Source organism: Xiphophorus maculatus, chromosome 5 (genome assembly GCF_002775205.1).
Source record: "Xiphophorus maculatus strain JP 163 A chromosome 5, X_maculatus-5.0-male, whole genome shotgun sequence".
Lineage (NCBI taxonomy): Eukaryota > Metazoa > Chordata > Actinopteri > Cyprinodontiformes > Poeciliidae > Xiphophorus > Xiphophorus maculatus.
The window spans coordinates 20,209,575-20,232,260 of record NC_036447.1 but is presented as its reverse complement, the minus strand read 5'-3'; the positions used below and the strand labels follow the sequence as shown (position 1 = coordinate 20,232,260).

General features: G+C 37.9%; 1 protein-coding gene across 1 annotated transcript in view; it reads left to right on the top strand.

The window, feature by feature from the left end:
* LOC102226730 (xylosyltransferase 1) overlaps positions 1-21,334 on the top strand; it is a 112,940-nt gene extending 91,606 nt beyond the window's left edge. The window contains exons 10-11 of the mRNA XM_023334238.1: positions 2,047-2,380; positions 15,884-21,334. Of these exons, the coding sequence (XP_023190006.1) occupies positions 2,047-2,380; positions 15,884-16,206 (657 nt within the window). The 3' untranslated portion in view covers positions 16,207-21,334. The remainder of the gene's footprint in view (positions 1-2,046; positions 2,381-15,883) is intronic.
* Positions 21,335-22,686: the final 1,352 nt, after the last annotated feature.

Genomic DNA, 22,686 nt, shown 5'->3' with positions numbered 1-22,686 from the left:
AGATTTCCAAAAGTTTTGCCAACATTCCCAAGTCCAACACAGCCATCAAATATTCAGTTTATGTTACATCTTTGTGCTATTGCTGACTTCATTTTGAAACGCCTTTTCAAATACAGCCCGGTTCCGCAGTGCTGCTGTCCGTGTGACGTAGCGGCGCCTGGTCAGTTACTGTCAAAAGCCAGTTTGTTGTTGCATCTCTGAAGATAAATACTACTAATGAAAACATCAGAGAATTTGACTTCAAACAATCTATGCTATCCCTTTGACAACATTTTTTAAACTGACGTTAAAAACCAATGCTCTGCAAATCTTCGAACACTAACTATAAGGCTAATAAGCTTTCTGTAAATAATACCCTGAAGAGGCTCGTTGTTCCTCAGGCAGTCTTCTGGTGCAATCCAAGCTGTCAGCTTCTTTCATATTCCACAGCTGTACTTTATGTTTCTAATTTATATTCAGATATATTTTACTCACTGATGCTGCCTGTTCGGTTTTATTCTCACTTTATTTCTCTATATATTGTCACAGAGAATGCAGCCTCTTCCAGTGCTGGTGGAAACGTTTGAAAGCCCCTTTTTATATATCTCTTCTCTCTAGACTGCCGTGTTTTTTCCTGTCAAAAAAGGCTATAATGGATGCGTCTAGATATACTTAGAGTCTTCCACTGTTTTGGCTTTTTATTCACTGATCTGAGGTTGTAATCTTCTTCACTGTTTAGAACGAGCCCGTCTCTCGGTGAGTAAAGGTGTCCATTGCCTGCTTCTTCCACTCACACCTTGGGGATGTGGTTGGGGCGTCACCGCATGTTTCTTTCGCCTGTCTCCCAATCCAGCGCGTTGCAGCAGCCGTCTGGAAGAAAACCGTAAATGTGGAAGAGGAAACGGATCAGGCTTGTCGCCATGTGCGTTCTTTAACAGTGGAGGGCAGTTGTGATGACTGAGGTAGATTTTGACTGATGGGAAAAATCATGCTGGGGACTGCTTCTCATGATAATTTACTGCAGCTTTGGTGGGGGTTAAAAACGTTTCTGTAGCAAGTGACATTCTGTTTATTATTCAGGTCTGCATAAAGTCCTAAGAGGGAATTTATAGCATATACACAGCATTGAAAATTTTAGAATACCACATTAAACATTAATTTCCTCTAACATGAATGATCTTATTGATTATGTTTGAGAAACAAAGTGGTGTAGCTACAGATAAACACCAAAAATGTACTTTTCATTACTCCTTGGAATAAAACATCAACAAAGCTGGACCTTCTTTGGCTGGAATAACTTCAGTGAAATACTTCTAATAGTCATATTCCTCAAGAATCCTCTGATACATGGTAGAATTGGTGATAGTGGACTTACCAGGTCTCCAAACCATGACACTTACTGCTTCATAGCTGACATGAATTTCTTTTCCTGGAGTACTATATATTGTTTGAGAATTAAATATTCTGCTCTGGTGTCCAAATAATTCAATTTTAGTCAAAATGACATGTTCCCAGACATCCAGGCCTGGAAAAAATGTTTCTCTGGTAAACTTCACTGTGGACTTCTTGTTTTTCTTAGAGCGCACCCGTCATGAAAGTTAATCTTCTGCCGTTTCTGAGGTTTATGCTGATTGTACAGGCTGTGTACGCTGTCATATCCACAGTAGCAAAAGTCTGCCATGGGTCCTATACTTACATCATAGGGTTTAGTTAAACCCTAAGATATTGTGTTTGGCTCTTAGGATAAATATGCTTGTTGTGAGCTGTTTTGAATGTCCTCCATTCTTCCATATGCAGTGAAAAGAGCGTTCACTCTCACTTCAACATTCAAGTGCACATCAAGCTAAATGCATTTGTTACTGCATTTTGCAAAAATGTTGAACATTTCTTTAGCTTTTATTGTACTGTATATTTACATTACTCAGCTTTGTTAGTATTGTTCAAATTGATATGAAATAATTGCATGTTAAAATATGTGAGAAGAACCCACAGGTTGTTGTGGGGTGCCCTCATTTTTCCACAAGTCTTTATGCTCACTCCTCTCAATTTTCCTTTTGTTTCTCTCAGATTGGCACAGAGTGGGACGCTAAAGAGCGCATGTTCAGGAACATCGGCGGCCTGATGGGCCCCATGGATGAGACGGTAGGCATGCAGAAATGGAACAAAGGGCCAAACGTCACAGTCACTGTGGTCTGGATCGACCCCACCAACGTCATCGCAGCCACCTACGACATCCTGATCGACGCGAGTGCAGAGTTCACCCACTATCGTCCGCCACTCAACCAGCCGCTGCGACCCGGAGTCTGGAACGTCCGAATCCTACATAACTGGAGCCCTGTGGCCGAGATTCGTTTCCTTATCGTTCCGCTGGCCTATAGCAAGCACCAGCCTATAAGACAAGGTGAGAAACATTCATATACCTTCTGTTGTAATCAGCATTTCTCATTTATTACAGCTTGAACATGACATTGATTTCAGCCAGAGAAAACTCCACCAATTTCTCTCCCTTCTCATTACGAATCCTCGTAAATTTTGGGTTTTTTTTAAAACAGAAACATTTTAAAACTTTCGTACACCTTGAAGCCACAAACCACTTTAATCAGCAGTCGGTGTCTTTCCTTCAGTCGCTGCTCTCTGTGCGACCTCACTCTAATGAACATGGATTAGATTTGGTCCCTCGGTTAGCTCAAGCCAACTTCTTGTTAAAATGGAGCGAAGATAAAAGTTGATTTCTACCATTTTAAGACTTCAATCTCAAATGTTTCAGAGGTTCATCCAAACTGAGTTTTATTGACATTCACACAAATGCCACGTTTGATTTTGATGATTACAAAAAAACCCTTCTTTTTTACAGTGAACAGCATGGTAGTCTGCAGATAACCTTTCTGTGTAACACTTTATCTAAAACAGAATGTTTTCAGTTTCCAAGGAATTGTTTCGTTACTACTGTGAAATTAAAACAACTGAGATATTGTAGAAATTATAGGGACATTGTTTTGATACATGTCCACCGTTTTTTTCCTTAGATAATCCCTTCAAGTAACATAATCATGTTTTGTTATGTTTGACTCAAACAGGCCCAGACACACAAGATCTTTAATATGAAATGCATAAACTGTAATGCAAAAGGGCATAATCAAATTCTGTTTAGTCATCTCTTCAGGTAAGATACTGACTGTTCATTACCTCTTCACAGAATCCCACTTCTAAAAGTCCATCTTAATTCTAAATTGTAATTCTTTTAATGAAAAACAAAATGTTCAGTCCTTACATCTTTCTTTTAATCTGAATATTAATTAGTAAGACAATTTGAGTCATGACATGGACATTAATTGTGGGCTGAAAGTAAAACTTACTTGATTAAAATATTTTTGCATATTACTGATGTGTGCAGACTTTCACATTATTCTCTGCTCACATCTAAATCTCTGGCCGTTTTACCTGGAGTCAGTGTTTTAACTCCAACTTTATGTCATTCCACTATAAGGCAGTCGCTGAAGTTGTCTTGTGTTTATCTTTTTTTTTTCTCGCCGACACTGACATTGTGTCAGATGCTATATTGAGCGGCTACATTGACCATGAAGTAATGTTTGCTGATTTAGGTGTCCCAAAAGGTCCAAACACACACACACACACACCAACACACACCCGCACGCAGCCTTGTATCTGCAGTGATGCCCTTTCTAATCAAGCCTCGGGCCTCTACAGACCCTGGTTATTTGTCATCAAGTCACCCCTAATAACCCAGCGAGCAGCTCATACATACTAAACAGAGTGTTAAACAACAGCGCACTTAGCCCTCTAAAAACAATGACACAATTAAATCAATCAGTCAGCATGGGCAAGAAACAAGACTGCAGTGTTCCAGTCCATAAGCCACCAGTTTCCTCTGAAAGTCACATGAGAGCTGAGATGCCGACTTCAGCGTAATCAGTTCCTCAGTTCAGGCAGATTATTAAACCAAGAAGGCTTGGTTTAATAATCCGCCTGAGCTACTTTAATGATGCAGAGAAACAACACATGAAGTTGCATCTGTCGCCTCATGCGAGTCTCTCATGAGACGACACGTGACTAATATGTGTTTTTGTGTCACATATTAGTCACAAGTAAATGGTGGTGCTGACAGTGGTCCAGGTAAGTTATTTTTCCACTCATGGTGGTGCGCCTGTGTCCCGCCTCTGCTCTGCCTGCAACCGAAACGTTTTCACCGAACACATGCGCTCTGAGCTGGGACAGTAGGAAGTCGTGAGTGTGTGAGGCTTCAGTTGAAATTGGGGGCGCAACGATAAATTAGCCTAGATTTTGTTACATTAACAGAAGCTGAAGTAGAAATAAAACTATGAAGGTATTAAAGTATTTGAAACCAATATCCACTATATTAAGGCTTACTTGTTCCAGGCCTCGTTTCTTTCTGAGAAGTTTTAAAAACACTTAAAAATTTTAAGAAAGGGAAGTTGTCTGACGATGGATATTTTCATGTTTTATTGCAAAAACATGGAACAAAAAGAAAGTTGCTTTAGGGACAATTCCCAGTATTTTTTTAAGTGATCTTGGTATCAAAAATGCTTGGATATGAGAAAAAGGTTTGAAATATAAGTAGCTATATGGACAATTTTAATTGGCCATCAATAAATCTCCATTTCCATCCTAAGAGTGTCAAACAATATTAGTTTGCTCCAGCAGGTGTGTGGTTGATATATGAAGTTATGGTTTTCGTATTTCACTCTCACTAAAAAAAAAATAAAAAAAAAAGACGGTCACAGCAATTACGTACTAAGAAGGATGTACTGAACCACAGTTTGTTCATATATTTTTCTGTTAAAAACTACGCTATCAGATGGAATAACTGCATTCTTGACTCCCAGCATGTGCTTTGGTTTCAGCGTTTCATCTTGCTGCTTATAACTTACTGCTGAGTCTGGCACCATGTTGCCTTCCTACATGCAGTGCTGGTAAAACTTTATGATGTGGCAACAGCACACACACACACACACACGTACACGCGCACACACACACACGCACACACACACACACACACACGCACACACACACACACACACACACACACACGCACACACACACACACAAGCATTAGATGCAGAAACAGTCTTTCAAGGTGCAGAGCTTTATAACACAGCGATAACACAAAGCGAACCGTCTGATGTGCTGACTGCACCTCGGGTTTGACTGCATCATTCTGTCACAAGTGTGTGAAAAACGCTGATGTCTGCAAACATCTGGGTGTGAGGGGAGGAGTGTTTTTTTTTTTCCTTCCTCCATAGCCATGCTTCGAAGGGATGGCTGGCATCCCAGTTAGGAGACCAGTGAGGAATTTAAAGCTTCACTGGAGCCCAGGGTGGAGTGGGTGCTTTAAAAGAGAAGCTGTGTTTGTGATTTCATAGCCTCCCTTCCATGGCTTTGTCATCACAGGAAACAGGAATGAGGGCATGTCTTGGATCCTTCTGTTTACATAAATCTGGCATTGCAACAATGTGGCACACCACATCAAAAGCACACTTGGGAGATCGAATTGCAGATTTAAATCCAAGCAAATTATGAACCAGTTTGTACCTAATTCCCAGGTCTCACCGCTGTACAAAGCATTTTGTATTTTGAAAAGTTTGATTCTGACTTGTTGAACACTTAGTGCTCTAGTTCCTGTTATAAATAAGTAGAGAAATTGGGCCTTTCTGGCTCAGCAGTAGACTTGTGTGGTAGTGGAGTTCTTTTTCTTAAGTCTTGAGCATCTGCACACTGAAACTGGGCTCTAAAAATTCACACATCCTTCATTATTCTCTTCCACTTTTCAGTTGTCAAAGATTTAGAGTGACTGCTTCATTTGCATCGAACCTTCAAATGTAGACCAGGATAGAAGATAAAATAACAGAATCTTTGATTTTAATATTATAATCAGATTCGCCTGACCCAAATATGATTGTTTAGGTGGTGTTGTCACAAGATGTCTGCATGGGAACCGCACATCAGTGTGTTTTTGGAGTCATTCAACACCAGTCTTCAGTTCTGGCCTGCAGTCAGGCCACTGAACTTCTAAATAATGTTGTAATGGAAACGAATGGTAGCTTCACGGTGCGTTCAAGCACTGTTTGTATATTACTTGCTCAGTGTTGAAATAACCTTTAAATGATTTATCAAGCTTTATTGTTATTAAATTTAACCAAGATGATGAATAACATCCACGACCTATTCTAAGTGTCAGTATTGTATACTAATTGTAACTAGAAAATTTCGGAAGAAATTTAGCCGGGGCCTGCCAAGGCGCGCCCGTCGGGCATGGGCCCGGCGTCGTCGCGCCACAAATCGGCGTCGACGCCAAAGGACGCCGCGACGTGATCAGTGGCACGCGGAGAACCGCAAGAACGTTAAGCGAGGCGGACGTGCACCGTTCGGTACGATTTAAAATGTTGTCAAGGCTTTTATTTTGGAAGTTTTGTTAACCTTCATTTCAAAGGGCCAAACTAATCCCATGCGTAATAGTCCTTGGGTTAAAATAGTTATATAATGCTCAAAACACAAGTAGCTGATGTAAAAATATTCAAGGCTTTTATTTTGAAATTTTCAGTATGCTTCATTTCAAAGGGCCAAACTAATACCACGTGTAACAGTGCTTTGGATGAAAAAGTCAAATAAAGCCAAAAAGAGCAATTACGTCATGTAAAATTATTCAAGGCTTTTATTTTGAAATTTTCAGAATGCTTCATTTCAAAGGGCCAAACTAATACCACGTGTAACAGTGCTTTGGATGAAAAAGTCAAATAAAGCCAAAAAGAGCAATTACCTGATGTAAAAATATTCAAGGCTTTTATTTTGAAATTATTATTATGCTCCATTTTAAAGTTCCAAACTAATCCCATGTGTAACAGTGCTTTGGATGAAAAAGTCATATAAAGCCAAAAACAGCAATTACCTGATGTAAAAATATTCAAGGCTTTTATTTTGAAATTTTCAGTATGCTTCATTTCAAAGTTCCAAAGTAATCCCATGTGTAACAGTGCTTTGGATGAAAACGTCAAATAAAGCCAAAAACAGCAATTACCTGATGTAAAAATATTCAAGGCTTTTATTTTGAAATTATTATTATGCTCCATTTTAAAGTTCCGAACTAATCCCATGTGTAACATTGCTTTGGATGAAAAAGTCATATACGGCCAAAAAGAGCAATTACTTCATGTAAAATATTCAAGGCTTTTATTTTGAAATTTTCAGTATGCTTCATTTTAAAGTTCTGAACTAATACCACGTGTAAGAGTGCTTTGGATGAAAAAGTCAAATAAAGCCAAAAAGAGCAATTACGTCATGTAAAAATATTCAAGGCTTTTATTTTGAAACTTTTGTTAAGCTTCATTTCAAAGGGCCAAACTAATACCACGTGTAACAGTGCTTTGGATGAAAAAGTCAAATAAAGCCAAAAAGAGCAATTACATGATGTAAAAATATTCAAGGCTTTAATTTTGAAATTTTTGTTAATATTCATTTCAAAGGGCCAAACTAATACCATGTGTAACAGTGCTTTGGATGAAAAAGTCAAATAAAGCCAAAAAGAGCAATTACGTCATGTAAAAATATTCAAGGCTTTTATTTTGAAATTTGCAGGATGCTTCATTTCAAAGGGCCAAACTAATCCCATGCGTAATAGTCCTTCGGTTAAAATAGTTATATAATGCTCAAAACACAAGTAGCTGATGTAAAAATATTCAAGGCTTTTATTTTGAAATTTTTGTTAAGCTTCATTTTAAAGGGCCAAACTAATACCATGTGTAACAGTGCTTTGGATGAAAAAGTCAAATAAAGCCAAAAAAGAGCAATTACGTCATGTAAAAATATTCAGGGCTTTTATTGTGAAATTTTCAATATGCTTAATTTTAAAGTGTAAAACTAATCCCATGTGTAACAGTTACTGAGTTAAATCAGTTATATACAGCCCAAAGCAGCAAGTAGTTGTAAAGGCCAGTTCTCAGTCCTGATCTGTTTCAACTGAGGATAGATAGAACTACAACGATGCGTATTCGTAGTCCTAACCAGCAGCCAATAGCCTCTTGAGTTCCGTTGCTATGGCAAATAATGGTCTCAGCAGGTGTGAGCTCTGAGCTGTGAGCTCTCAAACACACAAGTGTGTTTGAGCAAACACACTTTACTGAAAAAAAGCATTGGAAACAAATCCTTCTTGTTCGGGAACCGTAATACATATTCGAAAAGCGTTTTAAGCGTATGACAGTTCAATGTGTCTTCTGCGATAGTCCCGAGATTCATATCTGTACCTCACTCAGAGCATTTACAGTGATGAGAGAAAGAAATGTTGTGCCCAGATATGAACCGAGGTCGGCTGTCACTCTAATATGAGCAAAAATGAGAAACTTTGGGTCGCTTAGAGGCAAATTGTGGACAAACCATAACTGGTATCGACGAGCCGTCTTCACTTTCGAAGAGATCACAGACGTATCTACAAAATGAAATTTGAATGGCATTTCTAGGTGAATTTGTGACGACACAGCAAATCCTCAAAAATAGGGTATTTCTAGGATTTTTCCCATTGAGTTATAATGGGGTTTTTTTCGTAGTTTTTTGCGAATTATGTCGCCATGTTAATCCCGAATCCCACCAAAAGTAATAGCTGGAATGGCGTGAATTTTCTGCACGTTTTGATACCTCTTTTGTAGGTGTGCACGCAGCGGTATGAGCCGCATTAACGGTTACGGATGAAAAATAAAGAATAACTAGAAAATTTCGGAAGAAATTTAGCCGGGGCCTGCCGAGGCGCGCCCGTCGGGCATGGTCCCGGCGTCGTCGCGCCACAAATCGGCGTCGACGCCAAAGGACGCCGCGACGTGATCAGTGGCACGCGGAGAACCGCAAGAACGTTAAGCGAGGCGGACGTGCACCGTTCGGTACGATTTAAAATGTTGTCAAGGCTTTTATTTTGGAAGTTTTGTTAACCTTCATTTCAAAGGGCCAAACTAATCCCATGCGTAATAGTCCTTGGGTTAAAATAGTTATATAATGCTCAAAACACAAGTAGCTGATGTAAAAATATTCAAGGCTTTTATTTTGAAATTTTCAGTATGCTTCATTTCAAAGGGCCAAACTAATACCACGTGTAACAGTGCTTTGGATGAAAAAGTCAAATAAAGCCAAAAAGAGCAATTACGTCATGTAAAATTATTCAAGGCTTTTATTTTGAAATTTTTGTTAATATTCATTTCAAAGGGCCAAACTAATACCATGTGTAACAGTGCTTTGGATGAAAAAGTCAAATAAAGCCAAAAAGAGCAATTACGTCATGTAAAAATATTCAAGGCTTTTATTTTGAAACTTTTGTTAAGCTTCATTTCAAAGGGCCAAACTAATACCACGTGTAACAGTGCTTTGGATGAAAAAGTCAAATAAAGCCAAAAAGAGCAATTACGTCATGTAAAATTATTCAAGGCTTTTATTTTGAAATTTTCAGTATGCTTCATTTCAAAGGGCCAAACTAATACCACGTGTAACAGTGCTTTGGATGAAAAAGTCAAATAAAGCCAAAAAGAGCAATTACCTGATGTAAAAATATTCAAGGCTTTTATTTTGAAATTATTATTATGCTCCATTTTAAAGTTCCAAACTAATCCCATGTGTAACAGTGCTTTGGATGAAAAAGTCATATAAAGCCAAAAACAGCAATTACCTGATGTAAAAATATTCAAGGCTTTTATTTTGAAATTATTATTATTCTCCATTTTAAAGTTCCAAACTAATCCCATGTGTAACATTGCTTTGGATGAAAAAGTCATATACGGCCAAAAAAAGCAATTACCTGATGTAAAAATATTCAAGGCTTTTATTTTGAAATTATTATTATTCTCCATTTTAAAGTTCCAAAGTAATCCCATGTGTAACAGTGATTTGGATGAAAACGTCAAATAAAGCCAAAAACAGCAATTACCTGATGTAAAAATATTCAAGGCTTTTATTTTGAAATTATTATTCTCCATTTTAAAGTTCCAAACTAATCCCATGTGTAACATTGCTTTGGATGAAAAAGTCATATACGGCCAAAAAAAGCAATTACCTGATGTGAAAATATTCAAGGCTTTTATTTTGAAATTATTATTCTCCATTTTAAAGTTCCAAAGTAATCCCATGTGTAACAGTGCTTTGGATGAAAACGTCAAATAAAGCCAAAAACAGCAATTACCTGATGTAAAAATATTCAAGGCTTTTATTTTGAAATTATTATTATGCTCCATTTTAAAGTTCCAAACTAATCCCATGTGTAACAGTTACTGAGTTAAATCAGTTATATACAGCCCATAGCAGCAGTAGTTCTAAAGGCCAGTTCTCAGTCCTGATCTGTTTCAACTGAGGATAGATAGAACTACAGTGATGCGTATTCGTAGTCCTAACCAGCAGCCAATAGCCTCTTGAGTTCCGTTGCTATGGCAAATAATGGTCTCAGCAGGTGTGAGCTCTGAGCTGTGAGCTCTCAAACACACAAGTGTGTTTGAGCAAACACACTTTACTGAAAAAAAGCATTGGAAACAAATCCTTCTTGTTCGGGAACCGTAATACATATTCGAAAAGCGTTTCGAGCGTATGACAGTTCAATGTGTCTTCTGCGATAGTCCCGAGATTCATATCTGTACCTCACTCAGAGCATTTACAGCGATGAGAGAAAGAAATGTTGTGCCCATATCTGATCCGAGGTCGGCTGTCACTCTAATATGAGCAAAAATGAGAAACTTTGGGTCGCTTAGAGGCAAATTGTGGACAAACCATAACTGGTATCGACGAGCCGTCTTCACTTTCGAAGAGATCACAGACGTATCTACAAAATGAAATTTGAATGGCATTTCTAGGTGAATTTGTGACGACACAGCAAATCCTCAAAAATAGGGTATTTCTAGGATTTTTCCCATTGAGTTATAATGGGGTTTTTTTCGTAGTTTTTTGCGAATTATGTCGCCACATTAAGCCCAAATCCCACCAGAAGTAATAGCTCCAATGGCGTGAATTTTCTGCACGTTTTGATACCTCATTTGTAGGTGTGCACCCAGCGGTATGAGCCGCATTAACGGTTACGGAAGAAAAATAAAGTTCTATAACTAGAAAATTTCGGAAGAAATTTAGACGGGGCCTGCCAAGGCGCGCCCGTGGGGTTCGGGCCCGGCGTCGTCGCGCCACAAATCGGCGTCGACGCCAAAGAACGCCGCGACGTCACCAGTGGCACGCGGAGAACCGCAAGAACGTTAAGCGAGGCGGACGTGCACCGTTCGGTACGATTTAAAATGTTGTCAAGGCTTTTATTTTGGAAGTTTCAGTATGCTTCATTTCAAAGGGCCAAACTAATCCCATGCGTAATAGTCCTTGGGTTAAAATAGTTATATAATGCTCAAAACACAAGTAGCTGATGTAAAAGTATTCAAGGCTTTTATTTTGAAATTTTCAGTATGCTTCATTTTAAAGTTCTGAACTAATACCACGTGTAAGAGTGCTTTGGATGAAAAAGTCAAATAAAGCCAAAAAGAGCAATTACGTCATGTAAAAATATTCAAGGCTTTTATTTTGAAATTTTCAGTATGCTTCATTTCAAAGGGCCAAACTAATACCATGTGTAACAGTGCTTTGGATGAAAAAGTCAAATAAAGCCAAAAAGAGCAATTACATGATGTCAAAATATTCAAGGCTTTTATTTTGAAATTTTTGTTAATCTTCATTTCAAAGGGCCAAACTAATACCATGTGTAACAGTGCTTTGGATGAAAAAGTCATACAAAGCCAAAAACAGCAATTGCATGATGTAAAAATATTCAAGGCTTTTATTTTGAAATTATTACTTTGCTCCATTTTAAAGTTCCAAACTAATCCCATGTGTAACAGTGCTGTGGATGAAAAAGTCATATACGGCCAAAAAAAGCAATTACATGATGTAAAAATATTCAAGGCTTTTATTTTGAAATTTTCAGTATGCTTCATTTCAGAGGGCCAAACTAATACCACGTGTAACAGTGCTTTGGATGAAAAAGTCACATAAAGCCAAAAACAGCAATTACCTGATGTAAAAATATTCAAGGCTTTTATTTTGAAATTATTATTATGCTCCATTTTAAAGTTCCGAACTAATCCCATGTGTAAGAGTGCTTTGGATGAAAAAGTCAAATAAAGCCAAAAAGAGCAATTACGTCATGTAAAAATATTCAAGGCTTTTATTTTGAAACTTTTGTTAAGCTTCATTTCAAAGGGCCAAACTAATACCACGTGTAACAGTGCTTTGGATGAAAAAGTCAAATAAAGCCAAAAAGAGCAATTACATGATGTAAAAATATTCAAGGCTTTTATTTTGAAATTTTTGTTAATATTCATTTCAAAGGGCCAAACTAATACCATGTGTAACAGTGCTTTGGATGAAAAAGTCACATAAAGCCAAAAACAGCAATTACCTGATGTAAAAATATTCAAGGCTTTTATTTTGAAATTATTATTATGCTCCATTTTAAAGTTCCGAACTAATCCCATGTGTAACATTGCTTCGGATGAAAAAGTCATATACGGCCAAAAAGAGCAATTACGTCATGTAAAATATTCAAGGCTTTTATTTTGAAATTATTATTCTCCATTTTAAAGTTCCAAACTAATCCCATGTGTAACATTGCTTTGGATGAAAAAGTCATATACGGCCAAAAAAAGCAATTACCTGATGTAAAAATATTCAAGGCTTTTATTTTGAAATTATTATTATTCTCCATTTTAAAGTTCCAAAGTAATCCCATGTGTAACAGTGCTTTGGATGAAAACGTCAAATAAAGCCAAAAACAGCAATTACCTGATGTAAAACTATTCAAGGCTTTTATTTTGAAATTATTATTATTCTCCATTTTAAAGTTCCAAAGTAATCCCATGTGTAACAGTGCTTTGGATGAAAACGTCAAATAAAGCCAAAAACAGCAATTACCTGATGTAAAAATATTCAAGGCTTTTATTTTGAAATTATTATTCTCCATTTTAAAGTTCCAAACTAATCCCATGTGTAACATTGCTTTGGATGAAAAAGTCATATACGGCCAAAAAAAGCAATTACCTGATGTAAAAATATTCAAGGCTTTTATTTTGAAATTATTATTATTCTCCATTTTAAAGTTCCAAAGTAATCCCATGTGTAACAGTGCTTTGGATGAAAACGTCAAATAAAGCCAAAAACAGCAATTACCTGATGTAAAACTATTCAAGGCTTTTATTTTGAAATTATTATTATGCTCCATTTTAAAGTTCCAAACTAATCCCATGTGTAACAGTTACTGAGTTAAATCAGTTATATACAGCCCATAGCAGCAGTAGTTCTAAAGGCCAGTTCTCAGTCCTGATCTGTTTCAACTGAGGATAGATAGAACTACAGCGATGCGTATTCGTAGTCCAAATCAGCAGCCAATAGCCTCTTGAGTTCCGTTGCTATGGCAAATAATGGTCTCAGCAGGTGTGAGCTCTGAGCTGTGAGCTCTCAAACACACAAGTGTGTTTGAGCAAACACACTTTACTGAAAAAAAGCATTGGAAACAAATCCTTCTTGTTCGGGAACCGTAATACATATTCGAAAAGCGTTTCGAGCGTATGACAGTTCAATGTGTCTTCTGCGATAGTCCCGAGATTCATATCTGTACCTCACTCAGAGCATTTACAGTGATGAGAGAAAGAAATGTTGTGCCCAGATCTGAACCGAGATCGGCTGTCACTGTAATTTCAGCAAAAATGAGAAAGTTTGGGTCGCTTAGAGGCAAATTGTGGACAAACCGTAACTGGTATCGACGAGCCGTCTTCACTTTCGAAGAGATCACAGACGTATCTACAAAATGAAATTTGAATGGCATTTCTAGGTGAATTTGTGACGACACAGCAAATCCTCAAAAATAGGGTATTTCTAGGATTTTTCCCATTGAGTTATAATGGGGTTTTTTTCGTAGTTTTTTGCGAATTATGTCGCCACGTTAAGCCCAAATCCCACCACAAGTAATAGCTCCAATGGCGTGAATTTTCTGCACGTTTTGATACCTCATTTGTAGGTGTGCACCCAGCGGTACGAGCCGCATTAACGGTTACGGAAGAAAAATAAAGAATTATAATAATATTAAAGAGACACTTTGTTGGGTGTAGAGTAATAGGTTCCTGCCATTGCTTTGCATGGCAGGCCCCAATAATAATAATAATAATAATATTAAAGAGACGCTTCTCTCCGACAATAGTAATAGGTTCCTGCCATTGCTTTGCATGGCAGGCCCCAATAATAATAAAGAAACTTTTCTTGGGAGAATAGCAATAGGTTCCTGCCATTGCTTTGCATGGCAGGCCCCAATAAATGACAGAGGCTTATCAGAAGGTGGCCTCTATTTAATTTTTTTTATAAAATAAATAGTTTATTAGTACAGTCTTTATTATTACCCAGGGAAGCAAATATGTGGTAACCATAAAAGAAAAGCTTCTTGAATTATTAGTTTTTAAACTATTAGCAAGTTAACTCTGACTCAAAGAGGCACACATAGTCGACGTCACCATGTCAACAAAGTTTTACAACATGCTTATGAAGAAATATATATTTACATGAAGGAATGCAGGAGATTCGAATTCCAGTCTTCTTTACGCATTCCAGTGACCGTCCAGCTGGTAAACACTGAGCCGGCCATGTTTACTAGGAAAAGAAATACAGTAACATTTGCTTATACTTCGCCCTGATCCATCCACCTTGAAATATGCTTCAAGGTGTGTTTAGACTCGGAGCATGTTGAGATTTTTGGATAACAATTTATGATTTCAATGGTGAAGCACCTGAAAATGGCTGGTTTGGAACAAGATGGTTAGATTTGATCAGCTAATAAAACTAAATTATACAGCGATAAACCTTGTTAGAAACAGGCAAGTATTTTATTCATGAACTGTTGAGGAAGACCTTTGAGAAATAACTTAGTTTTTTTGGAGGTATTTCAGCAAAGATCATCCAGAGTTTAATTGGATGCGAATGCACCACCAAGTTAAAACGTAACTGTAAAAGGCAAAGAGAGGAGCAGCTAGTGGAGGAACAAATCTCAACACTGGAGCTTGGCTCAATACAACAGCTGTGTGTCTTCACATGTTCAGCATATTGTTGTATTTTTGTGATGCCTTTGAAATGCCTTGTTGCTGAAATGTGCCATACAAGTACAATTTGATTTGATTGATTCTTTTTCCTCTCCCCTCATCAGGATGTTTGATTTCATCACAAATATTCTTTGTCTTTAGATTTTCAGTTTTAGAGCTTCATAGTCATAAGTATCTAGAAAGTTTACATTTAGAATACAATAACATTATGCTGAGATGTTTAATCATTGCGCTGCAAAAGCACAAAATCTTAACTCTTAGAGACATTTTTCCCACATGTTAAAATGTCTTGTTCCACTGGAAGATTATTTCACTAATAACCAGTACTTTTTCATCAATATTTAGGAAGTTTTGACCTAAAACAAGCTCTTATATCTTGCTGAAAAGTTGCTTGTAAGTTGGTTTTGCCTTATTGCTAGTGTACTAAGAAACTAGACCAAAAATACTTGGCAAAATTCCTTTGTTTTTTCAATGTGATCGTGGTTATTAAACAGCACAGCTCTCATCACTTGCTCCACAACGCCAGCCAGACTCAGGAGGGGAACCTCAATGCAGCTCATGGAGCACTCTGTTCCCCATTCACTGATTTAATCACCAGTTCAGATGGAATATGGGGTCAAACTCCACACTACGGTTAAATGTGTAATTTTTTCTTTACCAGGTCATTTTTTTCTTTAACTAATTAATAAAAATTATTAGGTTAAAGTTCCGGCCCTTAACCTTAGATTACAAAAAAGCTGCTTTCGTTACTGCTCATCCCTGACTCTTTGTCGTTTCCTTCCTGTCTTCAGAGGACACGCTGAGGCTCCACAACGGGCCAGCAAAGAACAGCTACATGGAGCAGAGCTTCCACGGCCTGAACCCGGTGCTCAACATCCCCGTCAGCTTGGCTTACGTGGAGCAAGCCAAGAGGAACGCGGCCCTCACCGGACCGGAGCTCGAGGGCTGGGTAGACGGCCTCGTGGGAGAGCTGTGGGAGGCCGCCGACATCTGCGCCGTTGGCCTCACCGCCTGCCCCGTCATGCAGCCCTGTGCCAAGAGCCCTTGGAGCTCCATGAGCCCAGATCCCAAATCCCAACTGGGAGCGCCGCACCCCGACGGCCGCATAAGGTAGCAGCGAGGCCTCCAGCTGGACGGGAGGCCGTGACACTTTGGTTTTATTTATTCGAGAAGCTTATTGCAAGGGGTAGGGGGAGGGAGGAAGAGGAGAAGCTCTTCCTCTGCACCTCTGAGCAGAAGCAAATGAAAAAAGGTGGCGTCCATCAGCGTGCTGTGGGTAAGGCTGTCTTAAAAGCGAGGGGAAGCATTTCTCTGAACCTCCCACAGAGTTTATTCCTTGAGGGGATTTTGCTGGCTTTGCTATTTCACTTTCTCAGTGTATTTATTTTTCTTTTCATGGCTGAGTTTTACTGTGATAAAACGTTGCAATTTTGGAGCTTTTTACTGTGCAGCCCAATGAATTGCGACACCCTGCTTTTGGGCTGTGTGGCCATGCGAGTCTGAACTGTCGACACTGCTGCAACGAAGCCTTAGTGGGAAGAGATTCACCAGGAGGTAGCCGAGCACTGATACAAACCTGGCTCCTAAAACCTCATCAACAGAAACACTATGACAACAACTGACCGATAAGCACCCCTAAACAGATTAGTAACATTTTGTGACAGCTCAGATTTTATTTATTAGATAAACACACCAGCCCTTATATCTATCTATATAGAGGCACCCCTGGTAAGGATATGTAAGAAGCCTTAAAAAAAAAAAGTACATCTCTTACTGGAGTAATATAATCTCCTGATGAAAAATTTTCCAAGTGTGTTTTTGGATATTTTTATTTACCTCTTTACCATCCCCCTCACTCTGCATGTTGGCAATTTAGCTGTGCTTTTCATGCAACCTTTTTTGTCACACTACCAGCTGTTTTAAGCTTTTTTTATTTATCACGCTGACTGTAGACATGAGGGTCGTCATGATGGTAAAGTTTCAACTCAACAACATTTAATATCAATTTTTGATTGTTTCTCTAAAAGCAAAGGATTTCTTTTTAATACAGATCAAATGTAACGAATTGCTCAGTGGCAATATTTCTCATTGTACACACAACCGATAAATAATTAGTAATTCAGAAAAAAAACAAACTTTTATTTAAATTTCTTTTTGTTTAGCAAAAACTGAACTAGAACACCTAAAAATGTAAAAGTGTTTAAGGAAGAATTCAGAATTCATCAGTGCAATCAATTGGAAGAAAAATGGTTTTAACATTGTAATCCAGGATCTGAATGGATATTCTGGGTTTTTTGCTCTTTCGTACCATTTCGTACCAAACTCCTTACTAACTGGGAGCTTTTCTGATCTGCAAAATTGGCAGATTTTTAAACTTCCAGCAGCATATTGTTTCAACCTGGATAGTTCAGGTGAGCCGCAGCAGGAAGGGGAGGGACTGAGTGTCTGCATTTCCACAGCGCTACTGTGCGAAGTTGTGAGACAAGTTGGGGAGATGAAAGTTGCTCAGTTGGTATCTGCTGTGACGCAAATAGCACCTAACTTCCTTTTTCATGTTGATCATATTTAAATATTGTTTATCTTGACAATCCCTGTAGACATGGACAGCCTTAGGCAAGTAACACATCTGCCTTACTTGGTTTGCATTTTGAACAGTCAGGCCAGAAAGTAGTATTTCTAACATCCCATTTACGAAGATACATTTCCAGACTTTATGATCAATTTTAAAAAGAAGTAATGAAAACTTATTCAGTTTCACAGGGATTTAATTTAATTTTTAAATTTGTATTTTTTTTTTTCCTTTTCTTTTTACCAGGGGTGCCGATTAATGTGTGGGGCGCTGTAAAATCACACATTTCTGCAGTTGAGTGCCTGATTAGGTTTCAGAGCAGCTGTGGCTGGTTTTGTTTTGTTGGGATAAAAATGCCTTTTTTGAATTATTAGTTAATTGGAAAAAAATATATATTACACACAAAAAACCTGCTTGTAGACATTTGTAAGTTGTGTTACTTTGTTTTTAGATTTAACATTTACATAGATAAGACTCTTTTTTTTACAACAGCCAGGGTTTATGACAGGCAGAAAAGAAGAAAGTAATAGTTTCTTCTTTTCTTAATTCAATCTGCCTCAAACTTGAAACTAAATTACCTTAAGCTAACCTTAAAAGTCTTGTGCTTGTTGAGTTTATTCCAGTCATTTCACAACACCTAATGTTGTACATAATTATTCAAGTATCTTCAAAATTGTATGAGTGAGGAAGAGGTATTGTTATTTATTTCTAAGTTTATATTAATACTGATATTTTTAGTCAGTGACTAAATAACTGCAACGCTGCCTTGGCAGCATGATGAGTATTTTTTGTAATGAAAGCCGCCTTTATTTACAAAGGCCATCACCCCGAACTTAATATTGTACGTTTTTATGGCCCGCACTTGTGTGTGTGTCTGTGTTGTCCTGTCTGAATAAGACCTTCTCGTCCTGGTTTCTTTCATGGCTGTTTTCAGTGAAGCTCACAAGAGAAAAACGGTGCCTGAACTTTTTAACATTTTGTCATGTTACAAGCACAAACTCATCTACATCGTACTATTATGTTGGCCCAACACTTTGCAATGCTCAGTTACGAAGTGAAAGGAAATAAGATGCTTGATTTTGTTTTATGTCTGAGATTGAAATATTTGCCTATTTTTTTCAACGTAGCTCAGGCCGCAGGGCTCTGCATATTACAGTCTGTGACAAATACTGCGCCATGTCTCCACATACTTGCTTTAATCATGTGATTCCCAATAGACATCGTCTTGTGTTTTTTAGTAACTTTATACAGTATTCCAGTAATAATATAAAGTTCAACCTATCTGTCCACACATATGGGCCTCCTGGCGCCATGTTTAATTTTTAACAGGAAGTTGTTGTTATTTTTAAACATTCTGATTGGCTGATATAGGTTTTAGCTTTGCGTTACACTGCCCCCTATGGGTTTGGCATGTTTAAAGCAACGTCCAGTGGCGTATTTGTGCAGGTTCACGTGAATGAAAGCTTTTCTGAAACCGTTCCTGTGCGTACAAGGCCTCAGATTGAATGTGGAGTATCTGTGAACAGCAATTTTTGAGTTATTCTACAGATTCTCAAATGGATTTAGTCCTGAACTTTGACTGGGCAATTTTAACACAAGAATACGCTTTGATTGACCCATTGTAGCTCTGGCTATATTCTTAGTCGTTGTCCTGCTGAAAGGTGAGCATCCAGCTCACTTTTTAAGTGTCTCGCTTCCACAATTTAGCATCTTTTGAGCAAATCCAACTAAGTTATTTGTCTGTAGCGAAGAAAAGCACTCTCACAATGTTGTCTCTTGCATGTCGGCCAAAAGATTTAATTTTGCTATCGTCCCACCCAGAGCTCCTTTCTCCACACGTTTGCATCGTTCCCTATATAACACAAATGCCACTTCTTAAACGAGCTTTCTCCTTTCCACTGGTCCAGATTTGTTTCCATTCCACAGTTTTTCATTTCTTTGTGTTGCGTTAAATGTTAATTAAATACATTATAGTTTGTGGTTGTAATGTGACAAACTTGGAAAAAGTTTCAATCTTGCAGAGCACTGCATCTGTAGGAAAAATAGAAACTGTCCTCATAAGCAAATACTCTGGACAACGTGTGGACTTGAAGGAGAAACTGTGTCTTTTGGTGTTGTTTCCGAATGGCAGTGAGTGGTTGTAGTTTTCATGCTGTGACAAAAAATGTACAATTTCAAGTGAATATTATATTGTATCTTGAGTGCAAAAAATGAATAATTTATTAGACATGGCACCTTGTCAGCTCTGCTCTCTTTAAAGTACCTTTTCTCTCATCAAGACAATCTCCGGACACTTGCGTCAACTTAACCACACTCGGGACGGCAACTGATCCTGAACAAGGAGTTCAGTCACATATTTGCTTTACCTTGAAAAACAGTTTCATCTGAAGCCAATTAGGTTTTCAATCTGTGATTGTCAGCATTGTTTAGTCATCACATGAGCTAAATGAGTGGTTTTGCACAGGCTAATGAAGAGACATTACTGTTCATTAACGTCAAGTTCACCTTGCCTCTCTGTCAGATGGGGAGGATTATAACTGCTGTCTCTCTTCCCTTTCAAATCGACTGTTTCTGGTGTGAAACGTCCTCATTCTGACCGCCGTGCTCTGAACCGCTGCGTCTCACACACACAGTACTTATTACGCTGTAAACTCATTGGCAGGTTTGGATAAAATTAATTCAATGTAACTTAATGTGAAAAGTCATATTTTGTAACAAAATGGTTAACAAATGAGGATGTACTGTATATAGGTATTTTGTATTGAAATGTTGTTTCAAAAGAACACCATTAGTGTAAATACAGAGGTGGCGAATTGACACTGAAGTGTGAAGAGTTGTTTTTTGTTTTTTTTCCAAAGTGTTGCTAACTGGACAAAAAGAGTGAATTCAGTGTTTTATCAAGTAAAAGACATAAGATGTTTCAGTATTTCCGACTGCTGAGAAAAGGCAACCTTTGCCTATACGTGTCCCAGAGAATCCAGATTGTTGTTGTTCTTGCTGGAATGTATTGTTGAGCATCTGTTGCACAAATATCTCTGACTCATCATGTCCCCCGTGTTATTTTATTCAGAGAGGCTCAGTGTGCCTTAGCTGATTTTTAGAACCTTCTCTGTCCATTACAGAAATTTTTGTTTAGTTCTTTTTCTTTTTTCGTCTTTTTGACCTCATGTGAAGAAAGCCATGAGTCCATCAAGTGATCTATCAGTAACTCTGACACCAAATTGATGTCTGCTGTTGTATATATCATCAGGCCTTCTCTTGCTGTGATCGACTTTTCTTTCTTTTCTTTTTTTTTTTCTTGTTCCTCCCTTTTGGGAATTTGTTTGATCAAAATGGCTTGTTTTACTTTTCTTTGACTGCTTTTTGGAAATAAAATTCTGTAAAACAGCAGCTCATGTGGATGTGTGATGTACCGCGGTCTACAGCACTGAACCTCTAATGAGCAGCAATTTACCAAGAACGGTTCTTGTTCCAACCTCTCTCTATGGGTTGCCTCCTCCGATCTGTGGACCTGTAGGTTAATTGTTTCCTGTTATGGGTCTGCAGGGTTAGCAAATGGTGTTTTATTTGCTAAATGCCAGGATCGTAAAAAATTATTTTGGTGATCCTAACTGACCTACAATGCAGTAAATATGTGATATGAACTGGATGTATTATTAAAAAGAATGGATTCATAGCGTTTCACTTCTTCCACATTTTGTTATGTTAAAACTTTGTTCCTAATTGTATTAAATTAATTGCTGTTCTCACACAAATATACACACAAATATTACATTATGGCAACGTGGAAAATGGTTTTGAGATGGTTTTTTTCGTTTTTATTTTTTCAATTTTATTGAAAAAAAAAACAAGAAGTCACATTTATGTGAGTATTCAAACCCTTTGCTTTTTTCTGTGTTCAACTTTTGAAACAAGCTTAGCTAATAGTAAATACATACAATGTTTTAAACAGTTTTAAAGGCTTTTAATAAAAATAAAAATTTATATTTGGAGCAAATACTTCACACATAATCAAATAAAAGGAAATATTTTATTTATTTCATACTGAAAAGTCAACAGTGTCATTTATTAGATCGTTTTAAAGGTACTTAATTTCAGTGACAATCAAAAGCACGGTTGTTCATACCAAACTGTTGGGCTATTTAAGAAAACCTTTAACCTGACATCTTATTAAAATACAGCGAAACAGAACAGATAAACCAGGCACAGCTCGAATTAAATGCTTTTTTAAGCAGAATCACTTTACTGATAGCAATGCGCTTCATCATAGCTTGTAAAGACTTTGCTTGGTTATATTAATAAAATTGCGCATCACAGTTTCTAGCCTTCATAGAGGCAGTCACTTTTATTCTCTTGTCATAAGTCTAACCCTCACATTAACATCCAGCAGCTCAAGTGGTTTGGCCACTTTCTTTATCTTACAGGTCATGTAATCCTGTGACAGCAGTGGCTTCAGAGGGCATCTCACGTATTGAGTCGCTGCGGTTAATCCAGATTGCAGACCTTCCTTTCGTCACTACACGCTGCGGCAATCTGGTCAGCGTGTTTATTATGAATGGTACCATTCAGGATTTTATATACACTGAAGAGTAAAGATTCCCCGTCCTAATCCTCACAGCGGCGGCCAGGTCCACTGCTCCAATTTCCAAATAGAGGTTTGTACAGCATGAACCGCAGGACGGAGGTTCATGGGAACCGTAGTGGTTTACTTTCTTGCTCTTAAGCAGCAGCTTCTTATTTGTTCAGAACTTCTTAGGGTTTCTGAGGCTGCAGTTTCAACCGACTGCTGAGTGTCGAGAATAAGCTGCTGGATATCACCAAGGCTAACTGTACATTTTGGTTGATCGATTTTCCTCTATGTAGAGGACAGAATGTGTCTGTAAAAAAAAAAAAACATAAAAGGGATTTTCTGTCAAATAAATCCAAGCATAAAGGTTTGTTGCAGCACATGTGTTGCACATCACCACTTCCAGCACATTTATTTACACTTTAAAAAACATGAATTGTTCCAATAAAATATTTTCG